General features: G+C 31.9%; 1 protein-coding gene across 3 annotated transcripts in view; it reads right to left on the reverse strand.

The window, feature by feature from the left end:
- Positions 1 to 24849, reverse strand: part of LOC145265476 (uncharacterized) — a 140463-nt gene that overhangs the window by 51760 nt on the left and 63854 nt on the right. For all 3 annotated transcript variants that reach the window (XM_080121346.1, XM_080121344.1, XM_080121345.1), the window contains exons 3-4: positions 23203 to 23393; positions 15572 to 15881 (exon numbers count right to left, since the gene is read on the reverse strand). In XM_080121346.1, the coding sequence (XP_079977472.1) occupies positions 15572 to 15881; positions 23203 to 23393 (501 nt within the window). The remainder of the gene's footprint in view (positions 1 to 15571; positions 15882 to 23202; positions 23394 to 24849) is intronic.

A 24849-nucleotide genomic window follows, 5' to 3' on the forward strand; every position in this document is an offset into this window, starting at 1 on the left:
AAAATCGCATAATTTGGCGGGGGGGGATTATTCAAGGTTGTAAAACTGAAAGGTTATATGCGGCAATATATTTATAAGTTTCTTCTGTGATGATATAGGGAGTATGATTATAAGGGGGCGATCGGAGATTAGGGTGGCAATGACTATGAGTGCGTTTAACTTGATGCAAAATGTTAAGTATACATATAAATGTCAAAGTGGAGAAGTAAGGAAACCATTATTACTTATGAGAGTGGTAAAAATATACCAAAAATATTAGGGTAATTATAATAGTATGAAAAATAATAGTAATGAAAATTATAATAATAGTAGTAATAATAAAGCTGAAAATAAAATAGAAGTAAAATTGAAGATAAAAATAAAGATGAAATATAGACAAAATTAAAGGTAAACATTAAAAATAATTCTAAAGATAATATTACCAATAGTTGTGATAAAAGTAAATTCAAAGTTAATGTTAATAACAGTGAAAATGGAGATAATGGGAGCGGTTATGGTAGCAATGACGGGGATAATAACGGGGATAATAATAATAACAGCAATTATAATGATGATTATAATAATAATAATGATAAAAACAACAATAATAACAATAGTATTAGCGGTAAAAACAACGCAGTAATAATAATGATAATAATAAAGGTAGTAGTAACAATACTTCTACCACTACCTCCACCATCACCACCACTACTACTAATAATAATAATGAAATACTGTTAATACTAATTATTAGGGGTGCGTAAAAGAAAGATATACAGACAATCCTCAATTCAAAACAAGAGATAATTTGCACTTGCAGGCACAAGAGAAAGTTCAGGTACGTAAATGCAATCGACCCCACTGAAAATGCACCAACGGACAGGAACCAGTTTATTGCGCTTCCTCGCCATCCATAAAATGCAACAATATCCATGACTAACCGTTTCCCCTAGTATAGGACTATTGGACAACACCCCAAACCAATTTTTTTTAACCACCCATAAGTACTCGCGATCTGAAAAAATCGCCATAAAACTTCAACTCTTTAATATAAAATATTAGCACACCGTCTGAACACACAACCATTACATAACTTTAACTTAGTTAATAAAGGGAGACTAATTAATGAGTGGATCTAAAGGGGATAACCGTGTTATCTTTTGTATAAGTGCGACTATTACTAACTCCAGATATTTCATTCAAGTTAAGTGTATAATATTGCATTACTTTTTTTATTTATATTTTTTTTATTAATGACATTGTTATTCTGGAGGTATTTTATTTAATTCGTTATGTAGTATATATATATATATATATATATATATATATATATATATATATATATATATATATATATATATATATATATACCCCTTTATGAATTCCTATATCTTTAATTTAATTACATAGTAATATTCTATAATTATTTATTTATATACGCAATGTGTTATGACGAAATAGTTAGAAGTTATTTCCAAAGTTAAAAAAAATTTTTTTTTAAATATTTTTCATTTTTAACTATTTATTTATTTTTTTTTTAATTTGAATTTAAGTTTGTGGTGTATTATGTCTTATTTGTTATTTGCGATTAATATTATTTGGCTTACTGGGAGAAATCCATTAGGCCATATAAACTTGCATGGGCATATATACATGTAGTCACGCTCTATATTTAAATCAAGTGCATAAACTATATATAAATGTAAGAATACATATTTACACACCCATTCAAATACATATATCTATCTATCTATCTATCTATCTATCTATCTATCTATCTATCTATCTATATATATATATATATATATATATATATATATATATATATAAAGATATCTCTCTCTCTCTATATATATATATACCTATTTATCTATATATATCTATATCTCTATATATTTCTATATATCTTTCTATATATCTATATATATATATAATTATCTATATATCTATCCATCTATATCTATATATCTATCTCCCTCCCCTCCCCCCTCTCTCTCTCTCTCTATATATATATATATATATATGAAAAGTTAATGAAATAGTTTATGTATATATATATATAAACTATTTCATTAACTCATATAAATTAATATACGAAAGTATACATTTTTGCGTAAACTTTAAGTATTTACTTCAACAGTGGTCAATGCGAAGGTAGAGTTAGTTAGTAAGTTTTAAAATATATATGGCGATTGAGCTACACAGAATATTCCGCGTTTCATCCACTCTAGGATTCAGGCATAAGCCTGAAGAATCCTAGAGTGGATGAAACGCGGAATATTCTGTGTAGCTTAATCGCCATATATATTTAGAACTTACTATATATATATATATATATATATATATATATATATATATATATATATATGTAAAAGTCTGAGGAAGCTACATGACGGCAAAAAACGGTCGTGTAGCCGAAACAATAATGTAACTTAACAGAAAAATACGGTAATAAAAAATAAAACGTATATATATATATATATATATATATATATATATATATATATATATATATGGTAACACGATAAGTATTGAATACATGTATATATATATATTTTTTCAGATTAAATATGTTTTTAACTCTTTTTCAAAGTTTTTTTTTAACATGTTTTATTAACTGTTTGCTCGTATTATAAGCTCTATCTTCTGTTTGGTTTTATCGAGCTTTTACATCTGGCTGAGATAACTTTATAAATATAAATATTAATTCTTTAATATTTATAATATACTTTAATTTTACCATCTTGGATCATTTTGGTAAATTTAATTGTAATATATATATATATATATATATATATATATATATATATATATATATATATATATATATATATATATATATATGTATATATATATATATATGTATGTATAAACATTACATCACTCTGAACAAAGTGCCATCTTTAACCATCTGACAAACAAGAATTCCGTTCCCTTGTCCCAGTTTTGAAAGTTCCTAGTTGATAGCACTAACATTCTTATACAATGTAACAATAAACTTGGAATACTAGAACCTATACTAATAAAACTAAAAAAACTAAGATTCACAAAATAATCTTTACTAATAGCCTTAATCTTTTGAAGTGTTTATTAAAAAAAGTAATAGTTTATTACCCAATGAAAAGTAAGCATTCATAAATATTAATTGTTAAAACCCCCCGAGCTTTATTAATCCCTGAAGATGAATCCAGAAGGATTTAAAAATACTTGGACAAATCAAAATTATTACATCAGCCAGTTCCCACCTGAAGTAAAGATTACAATACGAAAAATGGAAAGGATCCAATGTAAACTGAATAAACTAAAGATGTCTATTCAATTGAACGAATTATGTATAAAAGAAAAAAATGCTGCCCAGCTGCACATATTTTAAATTTTATGATCCTGCAGCACGGTATGATACCAACACCTGATGATGTGAAGCGACAAACAAGGAGTTGTAAAAAACAAATCAAATCTTCACGGAGAAACTGGAAAATATTTTTATCTTCTGAACAACTCCAAAAAGTGAAACACAGGCTTTCTGTTGTGTCGTGGAAAAATATTGAAAATAAGAACAATCAAGTCGAGGTTCGGTTAAGGAACAAGTGTATTAACAATAATGTACAAAGATAGGAAAGTGTGTATATCTGCTGGGCACTCGGCTAGCAGTTGAAGTGCAGTCGCATCTCTCTCACCGGTTTTGGAATTACTAGCGCTATTTATAGTGCTAATCGTAAATTCCTCTGTTCAAGGAAGGCCGGCATAATACCCCTCTTTGAAAATATCCCGTCTGGGATTAATAACGTTTTTTTTTGGGTTCACACTAATCCTTTTGATTTCCGTTTTCTGTTTGATTTTCTGTTCTCCGGAGCTGTCTCTGATATGGGCACCTGAAAAGTATCAAACACTGTGTCCATGATGTCCTCCTCGGGCGATCTGGTCACCTCACTGTTCGAGTATCTTTTACGAATTTGGTTAGTGTGACGTTTGTGCACGAAGTCTGGTCCCTTAATCATGTAGACCATGTTGCTTATTTGTTTCTCAACAATGCCGGGCTCCCAGAAAGGCTTATTATTTTTGTGAATCTTGTAGAAGACTCTTTCGCCAACTTTATACCGTTTTTCTGTTATCGGTTTTTGAGGTTTGGCCTATCCTGGTTTGGTAACAACTTGTGAAAAATCGATCTAAGCTTGCGTCCGGACATAACCTTAGCAGATGTCTTCGACATTTCAATGTTTGCATTCGAAGTGACTTGTAAATACTGTTGGATTGATTTATCCGTCGGTGACCCACTAGCTTTTTACAGATCTCTCTCGAATGTGTCAACGAATGTCTCTGCTTGTCCATTACTTCTTGGGTGGTATAACGGAATGGTTATATGCTCGATTAGATGATCCTCGAAAAAATGTTTCAATTCGGTAGACGTAAATTGTGTTCCTTTGTCTGTAACAATGCAGTATACTACTCCAAACCTAGCGAATAGTTCATACAGGAAGTTGATAGTTACCTCGGATGTGGGATTCTTGCATTTTAATACTTCTGGCCATTTATATAGGCTGTCTACAACAATGAGATGGTAGAACCCATCTAGCGGTCCTGCAAAATCTAAATGAGTCCTAGACCAAGGGCAGTCCGAATTGAGTCGGAGGATCTTTCATAGCTAATGCGCATCCTCTACACTCTCTGATTTTTCCTTCTATATCCTTATCCATGTTTGGCCAATAAACGAAAGAGCGCGTAAGGCTTTTAATTCTTGATATACCTGGATGTCCTACATGGAATTCCTTGAGCATTCTTTTCTGCAATGTCGCAGGAATTACGATCCTGTCGCTATATAACAGGACGTTATTGCAAATTGAATAAATTTCTTCATCCAGTTCGTTATTATTGATCCTTTCTTTCGTGCGTATAATAAATTCGTCCACCTCTGCCTTACTCTTAAGCTCATCAAGCGTTACTGGAAGTTCTCTTATTGTGTCACATAACGTATTTTTTACTTCAACTTCTGCTTGAATGGCTGCTATTACGATATTCTCTAATGCTTCTGTCTGCTTAGGTATTAACCTCGATAACCCGTCTGCTTGATCAAATTTTTTAGATGGTACATATTCCATTTGAAAATTGTAATTCAGCAGTATGGTACCCCATCTTTGGAGTCTATTTGCCGTATGTTGTGGTAGTCCCTTTTTCGATCCGAAAATCGTTAATAATGGTTTGTGGTCTGCTTGTAACAGAAATTGCCTACCGTGCAGGAAACGATGAAATTTCTTTACCGCGAAAATAATGCTTAGCGCCTCTTTTTCAATTTGTGAGTAGTTTTTTTCGGCTGGCAAAAGTGATCGGGATGAATGTTCTATGGGTTTCACTTTTCCATTACCCATTTTGTGTAAAATGCATGCTCCTATGCCATAGGAGCTGGCATCGCTTGCAACTATAATTTCATGCTTGGGATTATAATGTGCCAGAAACAAGTTAGACGTTAAAGTCTCTTTAATTTCCCGAAATGCTTCTTCGCACTCTTGCGTCCACACCCATATTTGGGTTTTCCTTAACAGTTCATTTAAAGGCGACCTTAGTTTATGGATATTTGGCACAAATACATTGTAGTAATTTGCCAAACCTAAGAAACATTGTAAAGACGCAATATTTTCTGGAGCAGGCATAGTCTTTATTGCACTTAATCTATCTGGATCAAGCCTTCTTCTATGTTTATCGATGATTTGCTCCAAGTATTTTATTTTCTCCATGAAAAAATGTACATTTTTCCTGTTTTACTTTAAATCCATAATCCTGGATCCTTTTGAATACTTGGTTTACATGAGCTTCGTGTTGTTCTTTGCTAGCGCTTTTCATTAACACATCGTCCAGGTACCCTACTGCGAAATCCAACCCATTTAACATAATGTCCATAATTTGCTGAAAAGTCGCAGGGGCGACTTTGACCCCAAAGGGAAGTCTGTTAAACTTGTACAATCCCTTATGGGTATTAATACATAGCAGCTTTGAACACTCCTCATCGACTGAAACTTGTAAGTACGCGCCACTGAGGTCGATTTTAGAAAAATATTTCCCTCCACTCAGTTTCGTAAATATCTCTTCAGGGCTCGGAAAAGGATAATGGTGATCTTGTAATGCCCTGTTTAAGCCTGTCGCAAAGTCGGCGCAAACCCGAATCCTCTTACTCTTCTTTTTGATGTAAACCGTTGGTGCAGTCCACTCACTGTGATCAATTTTTCCGATGACACCCATGTTTTCGAGTCTTTTTAATTCACCGTCTATCTGTTCTATAGCGGCGTATGGGACATTTCTTTTCTTTCTGAACACTGGCTGTTCATTTACTTTTACGTTAAATTTTGCTACCGCTTTTGTACACCGTCCCAAAACCGCCTGAAAATACGTCTGGGAAATTCTCTTTTAACTCCCTCTTAAGTTTTCCTGCCTCCACATTCGAATCCTCTACCTTTTGGCAAAATGAGCTTAAATGCAGATCTCATAGTCTAAACTTTTCGAGCAGATCAGTTCCAAAGAGGTTGTTTGATTTTCGCATGACAAAAAATCTTGCTTTTTAGGCCCTGTTCTGGAAAAAATATTCGTCAATAATTCTCCTTCGAAGGTAATTTCTTCTCCACCGACGCTTCTCGCCGTTTTATTGATTTAATAATAGTGGGTCTCCCAAGCCTCTTCCATGTCTGTACATTAATAATAGAAATCTCAGACTCACTATCAAGCTGTAGCCTTACTTTCTTTTTAAACATTTTGACCTGTACATATTTCCGGATATTTTGTTCTTTTCCACACCTCCAACATGGTCCAGGTGGATCTTTTCTCTGTTTCTTTCTCTGGTTATTTTTTTAAATCGAATTTTTCTTTTGATGGATCTTTTGAATATCCGACACTCCGCTTTCTTCTATGTCACGACTGCTTTGTTTCAACGCAATAAACCGTTCACAGTCTTCCGCTAAGTTTTGTAGTTTTAAATTCGGTTCGTTTTCGAGTTTATTTAAAACACGACACCTGATTTCAGCGTCTTTATTTAACACCATCCCTTGCACAAATATTAAACATTTAAAATTATTTGATGATAATTCCTCCAGTTTAAAATCGTCGGCATGCTTGTTCACTATAGTTTCATAAGTAGTGTAGTCGTCTTCCTCTCTTCTAGTAACATTCATATATTTATATCCTCTATGGAAAAGAGACGTTTTTGCAGAAAACAGTTCTGTAAGTAGCGTAACTGTTTCTTGGAAGTTCAACTCACTGGTCTTTTTTGGGAGAATAAAATTTACGAACTTTGTATGCTCGGCTGTTCCTAATTTCCTTAGCAAAAGCTTAACTTTTTTCGCGTCTGACCAGGTACCACAATCCGATAAAAAATATCCTCATATCTTCTATCGAAAGTGACATCGTCTTCTGGATTATAATTGAAATTTTCAATAGCGGCCCACACATCTGTTTGAGAAAATACGTTATGATTATCGTCCGCTTTAATTAACTGTGTCGCCTCCAGAATTTTTCTTTGTTCCTCCTGTGTTTTCATCAATATTTCCTCGAAGTGTTTCTGTCGTTGAGGCATTTTTTCTTCAAATGCTTGTTTAAATCTCTCTTCTCTTTCTACTTGTTGTTGGATGTGCTGCTTTTGTAACGTGGTATTTTGCTTTACCTGGAATTGGAACAATTCCAACAGTGAATCTTTGAATTTCGCATCCATCATACGAATTCAGTTTACAATTTACGCTTGTAGTAAAGAAATATTCCTTAGTAAAAAAAAAAATCAACCAATTTTTCTTTCCCAATTCTTTTGTATGAAGAACAACAGTTTAGCAGTGTTTTTGTAACTTAATTTGTTGAACACTATATTTCTAATCTTACTAGAAACAATCCAGCGAAATAACATTTGTTTAACATTTTTTTTTGCACGCGTTTTACGTAGCAAAAATAAAATCCGTCGCTTTAAATATCCGACGAATTCGTATGGGGAACTTTTAGTTTTTTCTTTACCTTCTTTGCCTTTTGCAAAAAATGACCTTATTCTTTACTTGTTTGCTAAGCACAAATGATGTACGCGAATAATTATTTTTACGAACTGTCTCTTTTTCTCTTGACAAAGTCAAGCGTGTTTTAATTTCAAATCCCAGATGTTATCGAAATAATGATAAGCTTACGCAGTATTTGCTAGTTGGTTTTGGACATTTAACTTTGCAGAAGAAAATTCTTAGCATAAGAAAAATGGCTTCTGGTGAAGACAACATGAACCCTTTTTCCCTTTCTAAAACACTTGGTAAGTGTGTTCAATTATTAAATAATTGACAACATTCGCAGTTTTCGCTGTAGATTTTGGTAGCAAGTTGTTTCCTGTCGCCAAATTACTATTGTAGTAATTAATTCGCTGTTAATCCTTGTGTATCCAAATATCTGTTGAAATAACGAAGGTGTTCTGCCGTAAAGATTTTACGAATCTTTATTCAAATCACTTTTGGTGATTCTCTGCAGTGATGGTCGTTTCGATTCCTTATCGCCAATCTGTTGTGTCGTGGAAGAACAGTGAAAATAAGAACAATCAAGTCGAGGTTCGGTTAAGGAACAAGTGTATTAACAATAATGTACAAAGATAGGAAAGCGTGTATATCTGCTAGCAGTTAAAGTACAGTCACATCTCTCTCACCGGTTTTGGAATTACTAGCGTTATTTATAGTGCTAATCGGTGTAAATTCCTCTGTTCAAGGAAGGCCGGTATAACACTTTCACATATTAACAACAATAAAAATAAATAACATAAACTTAAAATTAAGAAAAAAACTTTTAAAATTATACCATGGCAAATTCATAGGGTTGGGACGATTAATCGAAATTTTTTTTACCGATTTTCCGATGCTAAAACGATTCTTTGTCCTTTTTGTTTAATTTTGTGCAAATCAAAATCTTCCATTACTGGTAATAATGATAATATTTATTGATTTTAAAAAATCAGTGAAGCTAATATCGACAGATCCCCCCACAAGTATATTTTTACGTTTAGGAAAATATCTGCACACTTAACACGTGTGTTTCTACGGTAATCGGTGACAAATACAGCTATATAGTTAAATATTTAAAGATTTATAAAGAATCGGAATTATTAATTATATCGGAGTCGGGAATTTAGTACGGAATCGGTAATTATATTGGAATCGAGAAAAATATTGGAATCGTCTCATCACTACAAATTACTTCTCCTCAACAACGAGGATACATTTTTGAATTTATCTGGTGTTCAGTTAACCCAATCACAAAAAGATTTTCTTAATCTAAGACCCAATTGTCACTTACGACATGGATACAATAACATTTTCAAAAAAAAAAAAAAAAGAGAAAGAAAAAGAAATTGTAATCTTGTACCAGAATATTATATATGAAACAATAAAAACCCATAAACCTAACTGTCCACTCCGCCCAATCATTTCTCAAATGCCCCTACCTACCATCTATCTAAAACAATTTACCAATTGATATCCCCTATTTTGCCAAATACATATAACGTTCAATCCACTTACGAGCTTATTCAGACCCTAATGAGCACGAAACCTGGAAATGGTATTATTGCTTCCTTAGATGTCGAAACTTTTAACTAATGTTCCAGTCCTAGAAACTATAGAAATTATCATAAATAATATATATAATAACTCGATAATACCCCGTTAAAATTCTTATACCTTATGTAAATTTTTGTTGGCCTGTACGACTGAAGTCACATTTTTTATCACTATGGCTATATGTTTTTACAAAAAGATGGCGTTGCTATGGACACTGTTTTAGGTTCAATTTTCAGCAATTACCTAGAAAATAAAATATTCAACAGCATAAAGTACCCCCAATCTATCTAAGATATGTCGATGATATCTTATCTTCTATATCTAATAAAAGGATTGCAGAAATCCCCCTGTGGACCAAAGTACACTAGGTTTGCACCAACAGATATCACATACAAATTTATTATGCCTGAACTATTATCCACCATATAATGTAACTCTAACACCTCGTTTTAGACACATTTGTTCATTATAATAAAATCCTACCTTTCATATTAGGAGAAAAATCACCACGATGGCAAACTTTTTTTTATAGGAAGTAGTTCGCATTTTCCCTTCTAAATCTAAAGTCCTCATACCGCCACCAATCTACACCGGGAACTAATGTACACATTATACATATACCTGTCTACTTTCAGCACTGGCCAATAAACTCATACACACACCATTACCTTTCCTTTTCCACTTACAAAGATAATTTCTCCCGCAATCAGTTCCGACTATTCTCATTGGCTGCGAGTTATAAAATCGCTTATTCCGGAATGCACATCTTCATAAATAAACAAACAGGCTGGACATGAAAAAGCATACCAGCTATCATTTTAAACTAAAATAAGCCAATTGTTTTTTTTATTTTCTAAATATATTACTACGTTTACTATAATAATTTTTAGTACACTTAAATTCCTGCATGGGCAAACACGCATGTTAGCACAACCTTGTACATTTTAAAGAACAGCGTGCAAGAGGCTATGTAAGCTAATATATGCGGACATATATAAATACACACACATACATATATATATACACAGAGAGGGAGAGGCATAGTGAGAGAGAGAAATAGGGGAGAAGGAGAAGAGAGAGAGATGAGTGTCGTTGTCAGGCATGCTACACTTTCTTATTCATGCATACCGATACATTTTAAAGGCGTTATTTCGAAGGCCCGTAACGTCAGAATTTCTACGTGGCCGGGGTGACTAGAGTGTTTAGTTTTCTTCACCTACTTTTCCTCCTAGCGTTACGAGTTCGAGACTGGGTACTGCGCGTAATTTTTTTTAAATATATTCTTTTATGCGGCGGGGGAGCATACTACCATCAGACAACGCCGGTTAACGGGTCCTGCTAGTTAATAATAAAGAAGAAATTAACACATTACAAACAACTTTTCAAAATAATTCCGTATTAAAATTCATATATGAATTAAGAACTAACAACATAATTCCTTTCCTAGACGTTATCAATACTCATAATAAAGGATTTGCCACCTCTACATATAAAAAATCGACCAATAAAAATCTTTCTATTCTAAATTATCTTATTAAATGCCACTTTCGATATAAAACTGCTATAATTAACAACTTACTAACTAACTAAATCTCATCTTCCCCAACTATTTCCCAACAAGAAATTAATAACATTAAACAACATAGCTCACCATGAATTTCCTAACCATTTTATCGATCAACAAATCACGAAATTTAAAACCGTTAATCAGAATAAGATAGATTTAAAATCAACAGCCTCTAAATATATTAAACTGTTTTATAAAAATCAAACGCATCACAATTACAAAATAGATGAAAAGTCTCTAAAAAAATATTAATAAAAATTTACAGTGTATTTACACTAATAAAAAAGTAAAATTTACTATAACAAATGTAAAACTTTCAACCTTATCACTTGGTAAGACTAACCTTGTATAGGAATTCACATGCCCATTACTGTGCTTCCGACCGAAACATATACATAGGTATGGCTACCACGACATTGTCTTGGAAACTAACATTACATTGCTTTGAACAAAGCGCAATCTTTAAACACTTGAAAAACCAGCATTCCGTTCCCTTGTCCCAGTTTAGAAAGCTCCTAATTGATAACACCGACATCTTATACAATGTAACAATTAACGTAAGCTTAGGACAATCCAAGCTATACTAATAAAACTAAAAGAACTAACATTAACAAAATAAATTTTATTAATAGCCTTAACCTTCTGAAGTGTTTATTAAAAAATAATAATTTATTAACCAATCGAAATTAAGCATCCATGAATATAAATAGTAAAAATCCAACCAGTTTAATTAATCCCTGAAGATGAATCCAGAAGGATTTGAAAGTACTTGGACAACTCAGTTATGGTTATTACATCAGCCAGTTCTTACCTGAAGTAAAGACTACAATACGAAAAATGGAAAGGATCCATAGTAAAATTATTGGACTAAAAACGTCTATTCAATTCAACGAATTAGATATATATGATTAAATAAAATAGTACTTTCCAAAATAGAATAATGCAACTGGTTTTGAACAATTCATATAATTTAATTTTATTTTTCAAATTTTTAATACCATGTATATTTATTTTATTGGTTAATTATTTTAATAACTTTACAAACAGTTAAAGGTGTTACTATTATTGATAAAGTTTATAAATCTATATAATTATAAAAGTCAAATGATCTCGTAACGGGCGTTGTAACCCAACATCCGGTTTACGACTTCCGGTGGCACATGCATACATAAACAAATAATCAATGCGACAATAAAACGTCCCAATTGTTTTTTTGTTCGCGTTTAAATTATCCAAATAAATAATTGTTAATACTTTCTAGCTTTTTTGATATTGTTCATTTCCGTATTAAATTTAAGTAATTTTAACGCAATTTTCTTACAAATAAATCTACTTTAACCTGTTGACAACCATAAGAGCATTTTACCGCCTTCATTTTGTAAAATTTATTCTCTATTTTTTAATACACCTTTCTTAAAAAACATTCGTACATTTTCTTCTACACTACCAACATAAATAAATAACCCCGAAAATATCTGTTTTTATTTGCGTTACAAATAAATAATCAACGCGACAATTAAACGCATTATTTTACTTTGTACGTTTTCAGGGTCCCAATTGTTTTTTTTTTCGCGTTTAAATTAAAAGATATATCAAAATTTGAATTTAACTTTAAGTATTATGGTAAACCGCTTATAGTTCAATGGATGTAAGTTTTTGTTAAAAAAATAAACAATTATAAACACTCATAGAAATCTATCTATATTCTTTTTTCATTTTAATATACTTTCAAAGAAATGTTTCTGTTATGTCACAAAAAACTATTTTCTTTACGCCACAAGTATCACACTCATATATTAATTCCATAGCTAATATAAAATATTGACCCAACGGGTCATGAGTAGTCTAGTTTATCTTAAATCTTCATCCCCTTGTCCACAACTATTTTTGAATATGAATTCAACAATAAAAAAAAAGAACTACGATAAATAATGGATATCCCTACCATGTTATTGACGGACAAATTAGGAAATTCAAGAATATTAATCGGAATAAAACAGAATCCAAACTTACACCTACTACATACAGAAAACTATTTTATCAAAACCAAATGCATTATAATGATAGAGTAGATGAAAACGTATTAAAAATAGTAATACAAATGTGCGACCCATCGACCCTAAAAAGTAGAAGTAATCATTTATTATAATAAATTTAAATTTTTAACTTCATTATAACTAATAATTCTTCCTCCTCGACTGAGTTGCTCGATAGAACTAACTTAGTATATGAATTAAAATCCTCTTTGGGAAAACATATACATAAAGTTGACTACCACTACATTGTTGAGGAGATTAACTGTGCACCGCTGCAAAAACAGTGCTATATTTAAATCGACATTCCTACCCTTTGTCCCAATTTAGGAAGATTTTAGTTGACAACAAATCTATCCTTCAACAGACTAATAATAAACGAAAACTTGAAATACTAGAAGCATTTAATAAAAACTAAAAAAAAAAATATTATCAATAAAATAAATACTCGGACTTACAATATGGCAATTACATCAGCCAATCCTGCCAGAAGTAAAGACCATTATTCGGGAGTTGGAAAGAATCAGAAACAGAATTAATAAACAAAAAAAAAATGTCTATTTTATTTTATGAAATATGTTTAAGAGAAAAATAGTACCTAAATATACTCACACATGATTTATTCCTATATGCTATGCCGTTATATTTAACACTAACAGTTCAACCCGGCTTTGCTCGGACCCTATGTACTGTTCATGACTTGTCCTACGTGTGACTACACTTTATGTAAGATTTCAAATGTTTAGACCAAAATTTGTCTAAGTAATTTCGTAGAGACCGCGGAGGTCAATATTTATTTAAACTTTGACGCCGATGTTAACCTCTTATTATTTATTATTTTGGTCTCAAATCAAAATACAAAGTTGTATCTATGCCCAAGTTACCTACATCTAAAATTTCAAGTCTTTAGACCCAAAATTGGCGGAGGAAATTGGTAGAACTTGGAAAGGTCAACTCTTTCAACTTTGACCTTTTGGCAGCTCCATTTTTGCCCCAAAATTGATTAAAATGCTTGCTGCATGTCTGAATACCTGTTATGAATAAATTTCAAATGTTTAGACCCAAAATTGGCTGAGTAGCTTGCTAGATACCGCAAAGGTAAAATCTTTTGAACTTTGACCCCTTGGCAGCTCAAATTTTCGATCCAAACCGATTAAAAAGCTTGCGCTATCTCTGAATACCCTTTATGTAAAATTTCAAATGTTTAGAGCAAAAATTGGTAGACCGCAGAGGTCAATTTTTTAAAAAGTTTGACTCCAATTTTAACCCCTTCACATTTATTTTAGGGAGCTTAAATCAAATTAAAAAGTTTGATTCATGTCCAAGGAACCTACATTTAAAATTTCAAGTGTTTAGACCCAAAATTAGCGGAGGAGTTTGGTAGAGTTCTTAAATGTCAAATCGTTGAACTTTGACTCTTTGACAGACAAATTTCTGGCCGAAAACTGATTAAGATTTTCGCAAATCTCAATACCCCTTATGTCAAATCTCGAGTATATAGACCGAAAATTGACAGATATTTGGTAGGAAAGTGTACACAGACAGACAGACAGACAGACAGACAGACACACACACACACACACACACACACACACACACACACACACACACACACACACACGCACGCACACACATTTCCACTTTTATAAATATACAGATACACCGAGCTTCATAAATAAAAGATCTGGTATAAATAAAGAGTGAAATATTGAATTAGCATGTTTTGCCTATAAACATACACACATATATTTTAAATAAAGAATAACAATTATTTTATACTTAAAGACACTAGTGTTTCATGCTTTCGAAATCATCCGTGTAGGAAGTGTTCATGGAAGCTCATGGATTAGGTTTTTCTCTACTTATGAAATAACTAGTAAAGTGAAAATAAAATATTAGTTTGCATAACTGTCAAAACCTTTAATATCAAAATTAAAAACAATGTTTGTAGAAGTAATTTAGAATGGTAGAAGAAATCTGAAAATGAAATTCATGAATCAGATGGCAAAATCTAATCAGTGAATTTACTAAATAAGCATATGCATACAAAATCGAGAAAAGTACGATTCGCTTTTAGATAAACATGAAATCAAATAAAATTTGGTCGCCATTTTGTTTTGATTTAGCTTATTGACACACTTTAAGCGTGTTTTTCTCAACTTTACATGCGTAACACAAAATATATCTTAAACGGAAATGATTCCCCATATAATAAAAACATTAAAACAATTTTTAAATCCTATACAGAAATTTTCTCGCGCCCTGTCTGATCACACCATTTAACGTTTTTTAGACGAAGTTTCAACGTTGTCGATTAAAAATATTTTAAAATTAAATCATTTTTACTAATTAACCGAATTTCACCCGTGTCTCAAAACCACGTAAGCTGTTATTTTTTATTTTTATTTTTAAATCAAACTGATAAAAGTTGAATCACTCACTTGACGATGAAATGTAGACCATCGAACGGTTCTCCCTGCGTGACAATATTACTACCAGTCTTGACTTTATAGAGCCGCAGGGAAAGAGCCAGGTTCGTAATCTCTCGATCATTCCATTCATTCACCGCCGGGAATAAATTGAAAAGCTCTCCTTTTAGTATCAATTCGGAAATATGTTGTTTTAGTAAGCAGCGACAATACAATTCCTTTTCTATGACAAGCAGGTCTGATACGTCTTCGGCGATAGTCGATGTACGCCGCATATTGTCTTCTGACATCAGAGCCATATCGCCAAAAGATTTACCGCTTACTAAAATAAATAAATAAATAAATAAATAAAATAAAAATAACATTTGGAGAATGACGCATAATTATTCACTTATTTATTGCGGACTATTATACTCATCTTTTTTGTTGTTTCACGACGTTTCGGACAACTATTCCTCTGGCCTCCGTCTCAATAATGACGGGATAGGAACTCCGAATCTCCTAACTGCATCCTCAGCAATTACTGCCATCCATAGTTGTCGTCTTACCACGTTTTTGGCGAAGTAAGCCTCTGGCCGGCTTTGGGTAGGATTGAAACCGCCATCTTCAGACAATGCTCACCTGGAACCGTAGAGATTCAACGTCTCTATCCACTGTGCCACGGGCTCCGAAGGGTGATCAAGGTTGGATTTTGAGGCGAGGAAAAGATAGTCCGCAATAAAGAAATGAATAAATAATACTAATCTCAATAATGAATTAAATAATGAATAATGAATAATGAATTAAATAATGAATAATGAATTAAATAATGAATAATGAATTAAATAATGAATACTGAATAATGAATTAAATAATGAATAATGAATTAAATAATGAATAATGAATAATGAATTAAATAATGAATAATTAATTAAATAATATATAATGAATAATGAATTAAATAATGAATAATGAATTAAATAATGAATAATGAATAATGAATTAAATAATGAATAATGAATAATGAATTAAATAATGAATAATGAATTAAATAATAAATAATGAATGATGAATTAAATAATGAATAATGAATAATGAATTAAATAATGAATAATGAATTAAATAATAAATAATGAATGATGAATTAAATAATGAATAATGAATAATGAATTAAATAATGAATAATGAATTAAATAATAAATAATGAATTAAATAATGAATAATGAATAATTAATTAAATAGTGAATAATGAATAATGAATTAAATAATGAATAATGAATTAAATAATAAATAATGAATAATGAATTAAATAATGAATAATGAATAATGAATTAAATAATGAATAATCAATAATGAATTAAATAATGAATAATGAATAATGAATTAAATAATGAATAATGAATTAAATAATGAATAATGAATAATGAATTAAATAATCAATAATGAATTAAATAATAAATAATGAATAATTAATTAAATAATGAATAATGAATAATGAATTAAATAATGAATAATGAATTAAATAATAAATAATGAATTAAATAATGAATAATGAATAATGAATAAAATAATGAATAATGAATAATGAATTAAATAATGAATAATCAATAATGAATTAAATAATAAATAATGAATTGTTACATTGTGTTTCATTTTAAAGAGAGTCTTAGGGTCTTATTAGAGTGTTTGTCTTGAGAGAGATGCTTAGAAAGAGTCTTATTAGAAGTGATGCTTGTTGTATCTTAGAGAGACTGTTTAAGACTCAGAGAGAGAGAGAGAGAGAGAGAGAGAGAGAGAGAGAGAGAGAGAGAGAGAGAGAGAGAGAGAGAGATGTTGTTGTACTCAGAGAGAGAGAGAGAAGTTGTAATAAGAGACTTAGAGAGATTGTTCATGTTAGGAGAGATTCTTATATATTAAACGTTCATTCCTTAATTGTGTAGAAGAAGAAAAGCTCTTTGAGTGATAACATAGTGTTCAGACAGTTCCGACATTGTGTAGACATGAGATGTCGAGACGTGTATGTAAAGACATTTTATAACACAAATATATAATACAATTCCACTTTACCTTTTTGTAAGAATCATAAGACAAGACGAGCTTTACAAAAAACACTTGATGGTTTATTTCGTCACACGGCCGTGTTTCCATCACCAAGAATTCAAGGCTTCACATTTTCTTCTTGAAGTGACGTCTCGCTTCCTAGACGTCTGACTCTCTCCGAGTTTTCTCACTGACTGACTAACTCTAAAGTTTTTTCTCTATTCCTAGAACTTTCTATTTTCCGTGACGTCATACACATGTTAAAACATGTGCCTTCTTTCACGTGTTCTGGACATACGTGTCCAAAACTTTTCCTATTTCTACAAAAGGAATTTTAACCTATATTCAATATGTTAAAAACATTATCTTATAAGCTGCATTCTTTCAATTTAAAATTTCATAACAAACTTGAGAGTTCACATTCTTTCCTTGAAATATTTATCTATATTCTAAACAAATGTTTGTTTTACATTTTTAAATTCTCACACGTAATCTATTTCTAAACTAAATTACGAGGTTCGAATTTGTCTATTGCTATTTCATTTTCATTTTAAACTAAATTCTCCATTTTTATACTTACATGAAAAGGGGACAGCCCTTATCATGTAACAGAATTAAATAATGAATAATAATAATTGAATTTAGTTTCATTATTTCATGGATAAAAAGGCCGAATACAAAAGTTATCCAGCAATATATTGCAAACATGTGCAGCATTTCCTACATAGTCATTGATATCAGCAAATAATATACCCATCTCCGACACAATTTTATTAGGAAAGTCATTTATGAAAATCAGGAATAATAAAGGTCTAAAGATCGATCCATGGGACACACCTGAATTACTACTATGTTGTTTAGACGTACGGCCATCGAAGATAACCACGATTTTTCTCTTGTCCAGAAAGGATCTGATTATGTTGAACTAGCAGTAGAGATGTCACCTGGTGTATGATGGATTATTACAAGCGGGGTTCTATTTTATTTCATTGACTTCGAATTACTTGTCTCTGAGTCTGGCGATGCAAAGTAATCAATCGGTGAATACGCGAGAAAATGCCAAATAAAAATCACTTAAGTAAGAAAATATTGTATTTAATTTTCGAAAGGATAGGAGGCATTATGAGAATCGGCCATATGGTGTGCATAATCCAAGGAGAAAGACATAGGCATAAGAGACATGTTAACCATTTAAAAATATACCTCGACCACTCTCAACATATGTTCAAATAACGAATGTCAAGGAGAAATAGGAAATTCGCAATTTAATAATTTATTACAAAATAAGAAACCCTTTTGCATGGTAAAAGGCTTGTAAGAGAAGTATTGGTGGGGGGACATCCCAACCTATGAATGAACTCGTTCACACTTAATAAATACGGCTACCAACTCAAAAAGAATGAAAGAAACCACAAATGACTGACCGATGAGTCAGTGCAATGATTCTCGTCACTCGAGTTATTAATGTACGACGTTTTATGAAGAATATACTGCTAGGCTTGATATCCACGTAGTGCTCTTTCTTCTTTTTTTTTTTTACCTATGGCCATAATATATATATATATATATATATATATACACGAGAATTGTTCCAAAAGTAAAGCCTCCTATTTTTAACTCGAAAAGGTTGAAGAGCTACGAAGTGGTATCATAAAGACGAGCGATCTCCAGGATTTATTTTTATACATAGTCACCACATTCTCAATGCATTTTTGTAAGAAATTCAATGACGCATCTCTGCTTCTGACGCACGTCTACGACAAGGGTTGCTTTCTTAGAGTCTCACACCGTCAATATCTGCAACATAAGGTTATGAATGCATAGCAATGCAGTTTTCAATCCCCTCTGATCAATTCGGGCGGAAAATAAATTAAGAGGCATTACTTTTGGAACATCCTTCGTGTTATATATATATATATATATATATATATATATATATATATATATATATATATATATATATATAATGTGTGTGTGTGTGTGTGTGTGTGTGTGCGTGTGCGTGTGTGTGTAATTTCTCCAAAACCACTGGCCTTGATGGGGGAGAGACTAAAACTTGCTACTATGGTCTCAAATGATCTGAAATAACAGCAAGGAGAGACTTGATTCCAAATATTTCTCATATGTTTTATCTCCCCTCTTTTGGAAATACTTTACCATTATGAATATCTCTAGTATCAAATAATTCTTATACATTGTGGAATTTACTTTATGTATAAAACCAAAAGTATATATATTTTCATTACATATAAAATGAAGTTGATTTTCACAAGGAGGCTTTACGATTGAATAAAAATTTTTCCATTCTGGCTAAAAAACTTCAAATGCAACCAAAATTCATTGTAATTCCACATGTTTTATTTTCAGCCACAATTTTTCAAAGTGGAATTTTTGCAGAGAAAGTTTTATATTGTCATTTGTTTTGGATATTCGGCTTTTGTTGTGTTTATACACAATAGAGAAAAATCGATAAAACAACATTTCTTCAACGTAAACATAATAAATATCAACTGCAATCATTTTGATTAAAAAATATTTTCTCATTTCCTTCGTTTCTGTTTGTTTAATTGTTACGCCCTTTTCACTATTTACGCATAAACGTACCCCAATTTCATTACCTAACAGTCCCTCCTTACCCCCTCTCTCTCTTTCTCTCTATACTAAATATGCCCGACGGTGTCAGGTTGAAACATATTGGCGGTTGGACAAGTTTCGGCTATATATCATTCAAACACGGTAGTGTTGGAATGTATGGTTAAGTGGCAGCTTTAGTCATTTAGAACTGCTTCAAAGCTTCACCGCTTACCCATTTTCCAACCAAATTTAAAAAAAATTATGACAGTTTATAAATAACCTTCTCATTTATATTGTGAAATTTTGTTTTTTCAATTTTCGTTCAGTAAAACAAAAGTTATGATGAATTTACTGGTGGTCAAAATCGTAAAATTATGTAAGGAGGTGAGCGACGTTTTCTATGACTGGTTTCCATAGCAACATCGTCGCTTCAGCGACTACTGTTGCAAAAACATGCATGAAAGGGAGATAATTGGGGTATTTTATTGAAAGCAGACGAGTGCCGTATATTGTTATTACATGTGTTTATGGAGGCAAAAAAAAATAAGACTGAAATTAAACAAAGAGCAAGTGATTTTATTGGAAACCTGGAAAAATTATGGATTATAAAAAAAATGCGAGCATATAATAGTAATATAGTTAAGCTTAAACATGGAAAAGTAAAGGACTAGTAGTTAAAATTGGAAAAGAAAAGGACAAAATATTCTAATAAAAATATAAATTTATAACTTAAAAAAATAGCAGCATTAAAAATTTAAAAAAAAATCAATTTATAACATTATATAATCAATTCTTAATGGTGCAATATTTTAAGTTATAAATTTTTTATATTTTTTACTTGAATATATTGTCCATTTCTTTTCCAGTTTCAACAACTAGTCCTTTACTTTTCCATGTTTAAGCTTAACCATATTACTTTTCATACTCGTATTTTTCTATAATATATATACTTTTAATATTATACCGCTTTATTATTCACTGAGAATAGACACCCATTGTGTTCGTTCAAAAACAATTTGTAGTATTGGGAATCCCAGTTTAATTGCTATATAGGTAGTTTTAGAAATAGAACGTTATATAAACATATTTTGATTTCCCATCAGCGAGTTAGCAGGGTCAGAAGGTTAGGTTTGACAGGCATCAAACCCAAGTCACCTTGAATGACCTAGATTACATGTACCGGAAATTAAGGGGTGACACGGAAGTGTGGTCGTAGGCTTTCCGGTTGACGACCACATGGGTGGAGTTTGGTCTTAGCGGCAGAGGAATGCAGACGGGAGATTTCGGGTCACTCCCAATGACCAGGGGTCCGAGATTTTAGGCTTGCCTTGAATAAAAAAGATTGAAGCTTCAATTCCATCTTCTTGTTCATTGATGAATCTGTCTGCAGCATCCACTTCCCAGCAAGATGGAAAGCCAGCAACCAAGAAGATGCCATCAGGTATGTTCCCAGTATATCGTTGCACATACACATCTCGGAAATTTCCCAAGGCAAAAGAAACTGTAAAAGAATAGCAAACACACACCCACACACACATATAACAGTGAACTGTACGTAATAACACACACACATGCATATGTAAGAACATTGATAAACACACAGACCCGTAACAGAAACCGTAACAGTAAACGATTAGTAATAAATGGCGTAGTAAATAATAAATAAATAAATAGCACATCTTTTTTGCGGTAACAGATTTATTTATTGACCATATGCGCAAACAATTGTTTTGGTCCGTACTGATGCATATATAGTTCGTTGTACATGTATTTTTACTTCAACATGAGCTTGTATTTATTTGCTTCCCCACTGAGCAAATTAGGCACAAGACCGTTTTTTAATGTGGGGAGGAAAAACCAGCTCCACCAAGGGGGCACTCTGGCAGGGTCCAAAATTAGCAATTGTCTGATATGAACATTGATCAAACTAATTGACTTAAAAAGCAATTGTCCGATATGAAGGGTTGCCCCCGCATTGACCAGAACTGATTACTTCCTTTTCCGCTCCTGGCCTGAAAGCCAAGAACAACCTCGGCGTCTACGAGTTATTATCAGTACTAAAAATATATACAAAAAACAAACAGAAAGTCACCTCAACCTAGGAATAATTTTATTGTGAACAATTCATACACATATAATTACAAGGCCCTTTCTACGAACCCAAACATTGTTTGTTTATATAGTCAATAAAGGAAGTTTTTGGACGAACATGATGAGTTTCTGTTTCTAGTGAAGAACAAAGCGATAAAATATTAAAAGTATTAATAACTACAGTATTACACTATTTAAAGGGGCTTATATAGAGAACTATCTAAATAAATGTTATTAATATTTATATTTGAATACAAAATTGGAAAATTTTAATTCAATTAGTATATATATATATATATATATATATATATATATATATATATATATATATATAAACAGGGAGACCCGACGTCGCCCGGGATTCAATGATGATCAACGAATATTTCACAATCCTATATTTTTATTGTCATCGAAATCCGTGAAAGGGCCCCAGGAGGAAGCTTCACATGCCTTTATGCAATAACTTAGTCCAAAATATGTTATTCTACGTTGCACTCTAGAGAACATACTGTTTCTTTTATAAAATTATTTTATATAAACTTCTTTCCAGTTAATTAAAAAAATTAAGAAATTTACGTGCGGAGTTTGCACCATGGCTGGCTGTTAGGTTTTTAAGGCATGCAAAAAAAAAAAAAAAAAAAAGAAAAAAAAAAAGAAAAAAAGAAAGAAAAAAAAAAGAAAATAATTTTTATGTCCCGTTGTTCTATCGTTGTGTCTCAGCGACGACATGGAAAAATAGCTTTACCGATGATAAATAAATTAAAGCAACGGTTTCGATTATCGGTAATTATTAGGGGTTTTCTGAGACAAACTAAGATCACTCCCAGACTTATACACTAAAGTTCTGTAAATTTTAAAGAACATCCTTTCATCCGTTTCGGAGTCTATAAGGAACGTACTCATACCCACAGTTGCATAATTGTAGAGAAGATATATATGAAAATGGGGCTGAAACTTACCGAGTTCATTGAATATATTTCCAAACACTGATCTGTTAAGGGTTGTCGGCAAGGGGTCAGTTTCGTAGATCCCTTGGGAGATTTTCTCATCGAGACTGGTTAATTGTATTTCGGGAGGAAATTGAATTTTTTCATGTTTATATGAGGTGTTTCCGGACGCCGACACTCTGCCTCGCAGAATGATGAAGTAGCTAAAAAACAAGAATGGTTAAATTTCTAAATTTTTCTGTTTAAGATCAACGGACAATAATTATTCTGTATTTTTAAAAATATTTTAAAATAAAATTTGTGTAATTTCTCTCCATATGTAATATCTATCTATGTACGAATATATGTTTATTATGTTTGTGTTCTTTTTAACAAGATTGGTTAGAGAATATACATAAAATCTAAAAGTGTATTCTTAAGTAAAATTTATCAGGGAAGACAATGGAAGTGTTCTCGAAGTGCACATGTAATGAGGCTAGGACATAGCACAAGTCCTTTAAACTTCGAATTTATCCTATTTTCATGAATTTTAAATCATTTGTATACAGTTTTATACGGTGGACAATTAAGGTGACACCAAATCTCTAAGTAACCTTAAAATCTAAAAGAACTATACGAGCCGAACCTGTTTAATAAAACTTCAAATATATCCTATTTTGATGGAATTTATATCATATGCATAAAATTCTCTGACAAAAACAACTGATCTAGAATCTCTACGCCACTGTCTACGTGTTGAATATCTGTCTCCCTCATCTCTAAGTTACTCATGTACACAGAAACCCCTTAAAACTTGAAATACGTATATATAATTTTAATGCATTTAGCCGCAGCTATGAGAAGGTATACTGAGATGACTGGGAAACGTATTGGGTCTCAGAAATTAGGAACTCGTGATTACTGGAAAATATATAATATTGTGGTGAATCAGCAATTCCTGGTTATCCAACCACAATGATGTTTTTGAATTGCAACTGATAAGGCAGAACTACTTTTATTTTTGGGGGGAAATCACTCCAGACAAGGCACAAAACCACATTACTTCAAGGTAAAAAAATAGCCACAGATAAGTGTTAGATGGAATAAATTCTGATCCAGAAAACAGCAATTCTTTCCCTTTTGTCAGAAATATCGTTCATGGAATGCGAGGACTAAAGAATAAACTAAAACTCCCATCCATGGTTCCCTATCCTGACTTTTACGAAAAACACTCGCCTAGCTGAAACCACTACCAAAAGTTTCCCCCACTCTTTATCTGTGCATAAACTTAAATGTACAAAGCTCCTTTCTTAGAACAGCATAAATGTGGAACTCTCTTCCGTTTTCTTGCTTTCCAACTGACTACAACATGCTTGTCTTCAAGTCCAACGTGAACAAATTCTTGATGAGCTGTCCCCTTAAGTAATCCAATTTACCAAATTTCCACTACTATGACTGCCATATGTTCCCTTTGACCAATATACACTCATTAATCCTTATCCTCGAGTGGCCTCGAACCTTGATAAGTAGTGACGCTTTTGTAAAAAAAAGACAAAAAAAGAACGGGAATTATGAGGTTGTCGAATGTAAGCTTTTTTTTTTCTTTTTACACAGGCATCGCCACATTATCAAGGCCAAGAGGCCACTCGAGGATAAGGTTTAAAAGAGTGTACAGTAGAA

Source organism: Euprymna scolopes, chromosome 40 (assembly GCF_053919585.1).
Source record: "Euprymna scolopes isolate OS-2025 chromosome 40, ASM5391958v1, whole genome shotgun sequence".
Taxonomy (NCBI): domain Eukaryota; kingdom Metazoa; phylum Mollusca; class Cephalopoda; order Sepiida; family Sepiolidae; genus Euprymna; species Euprymna scolopes.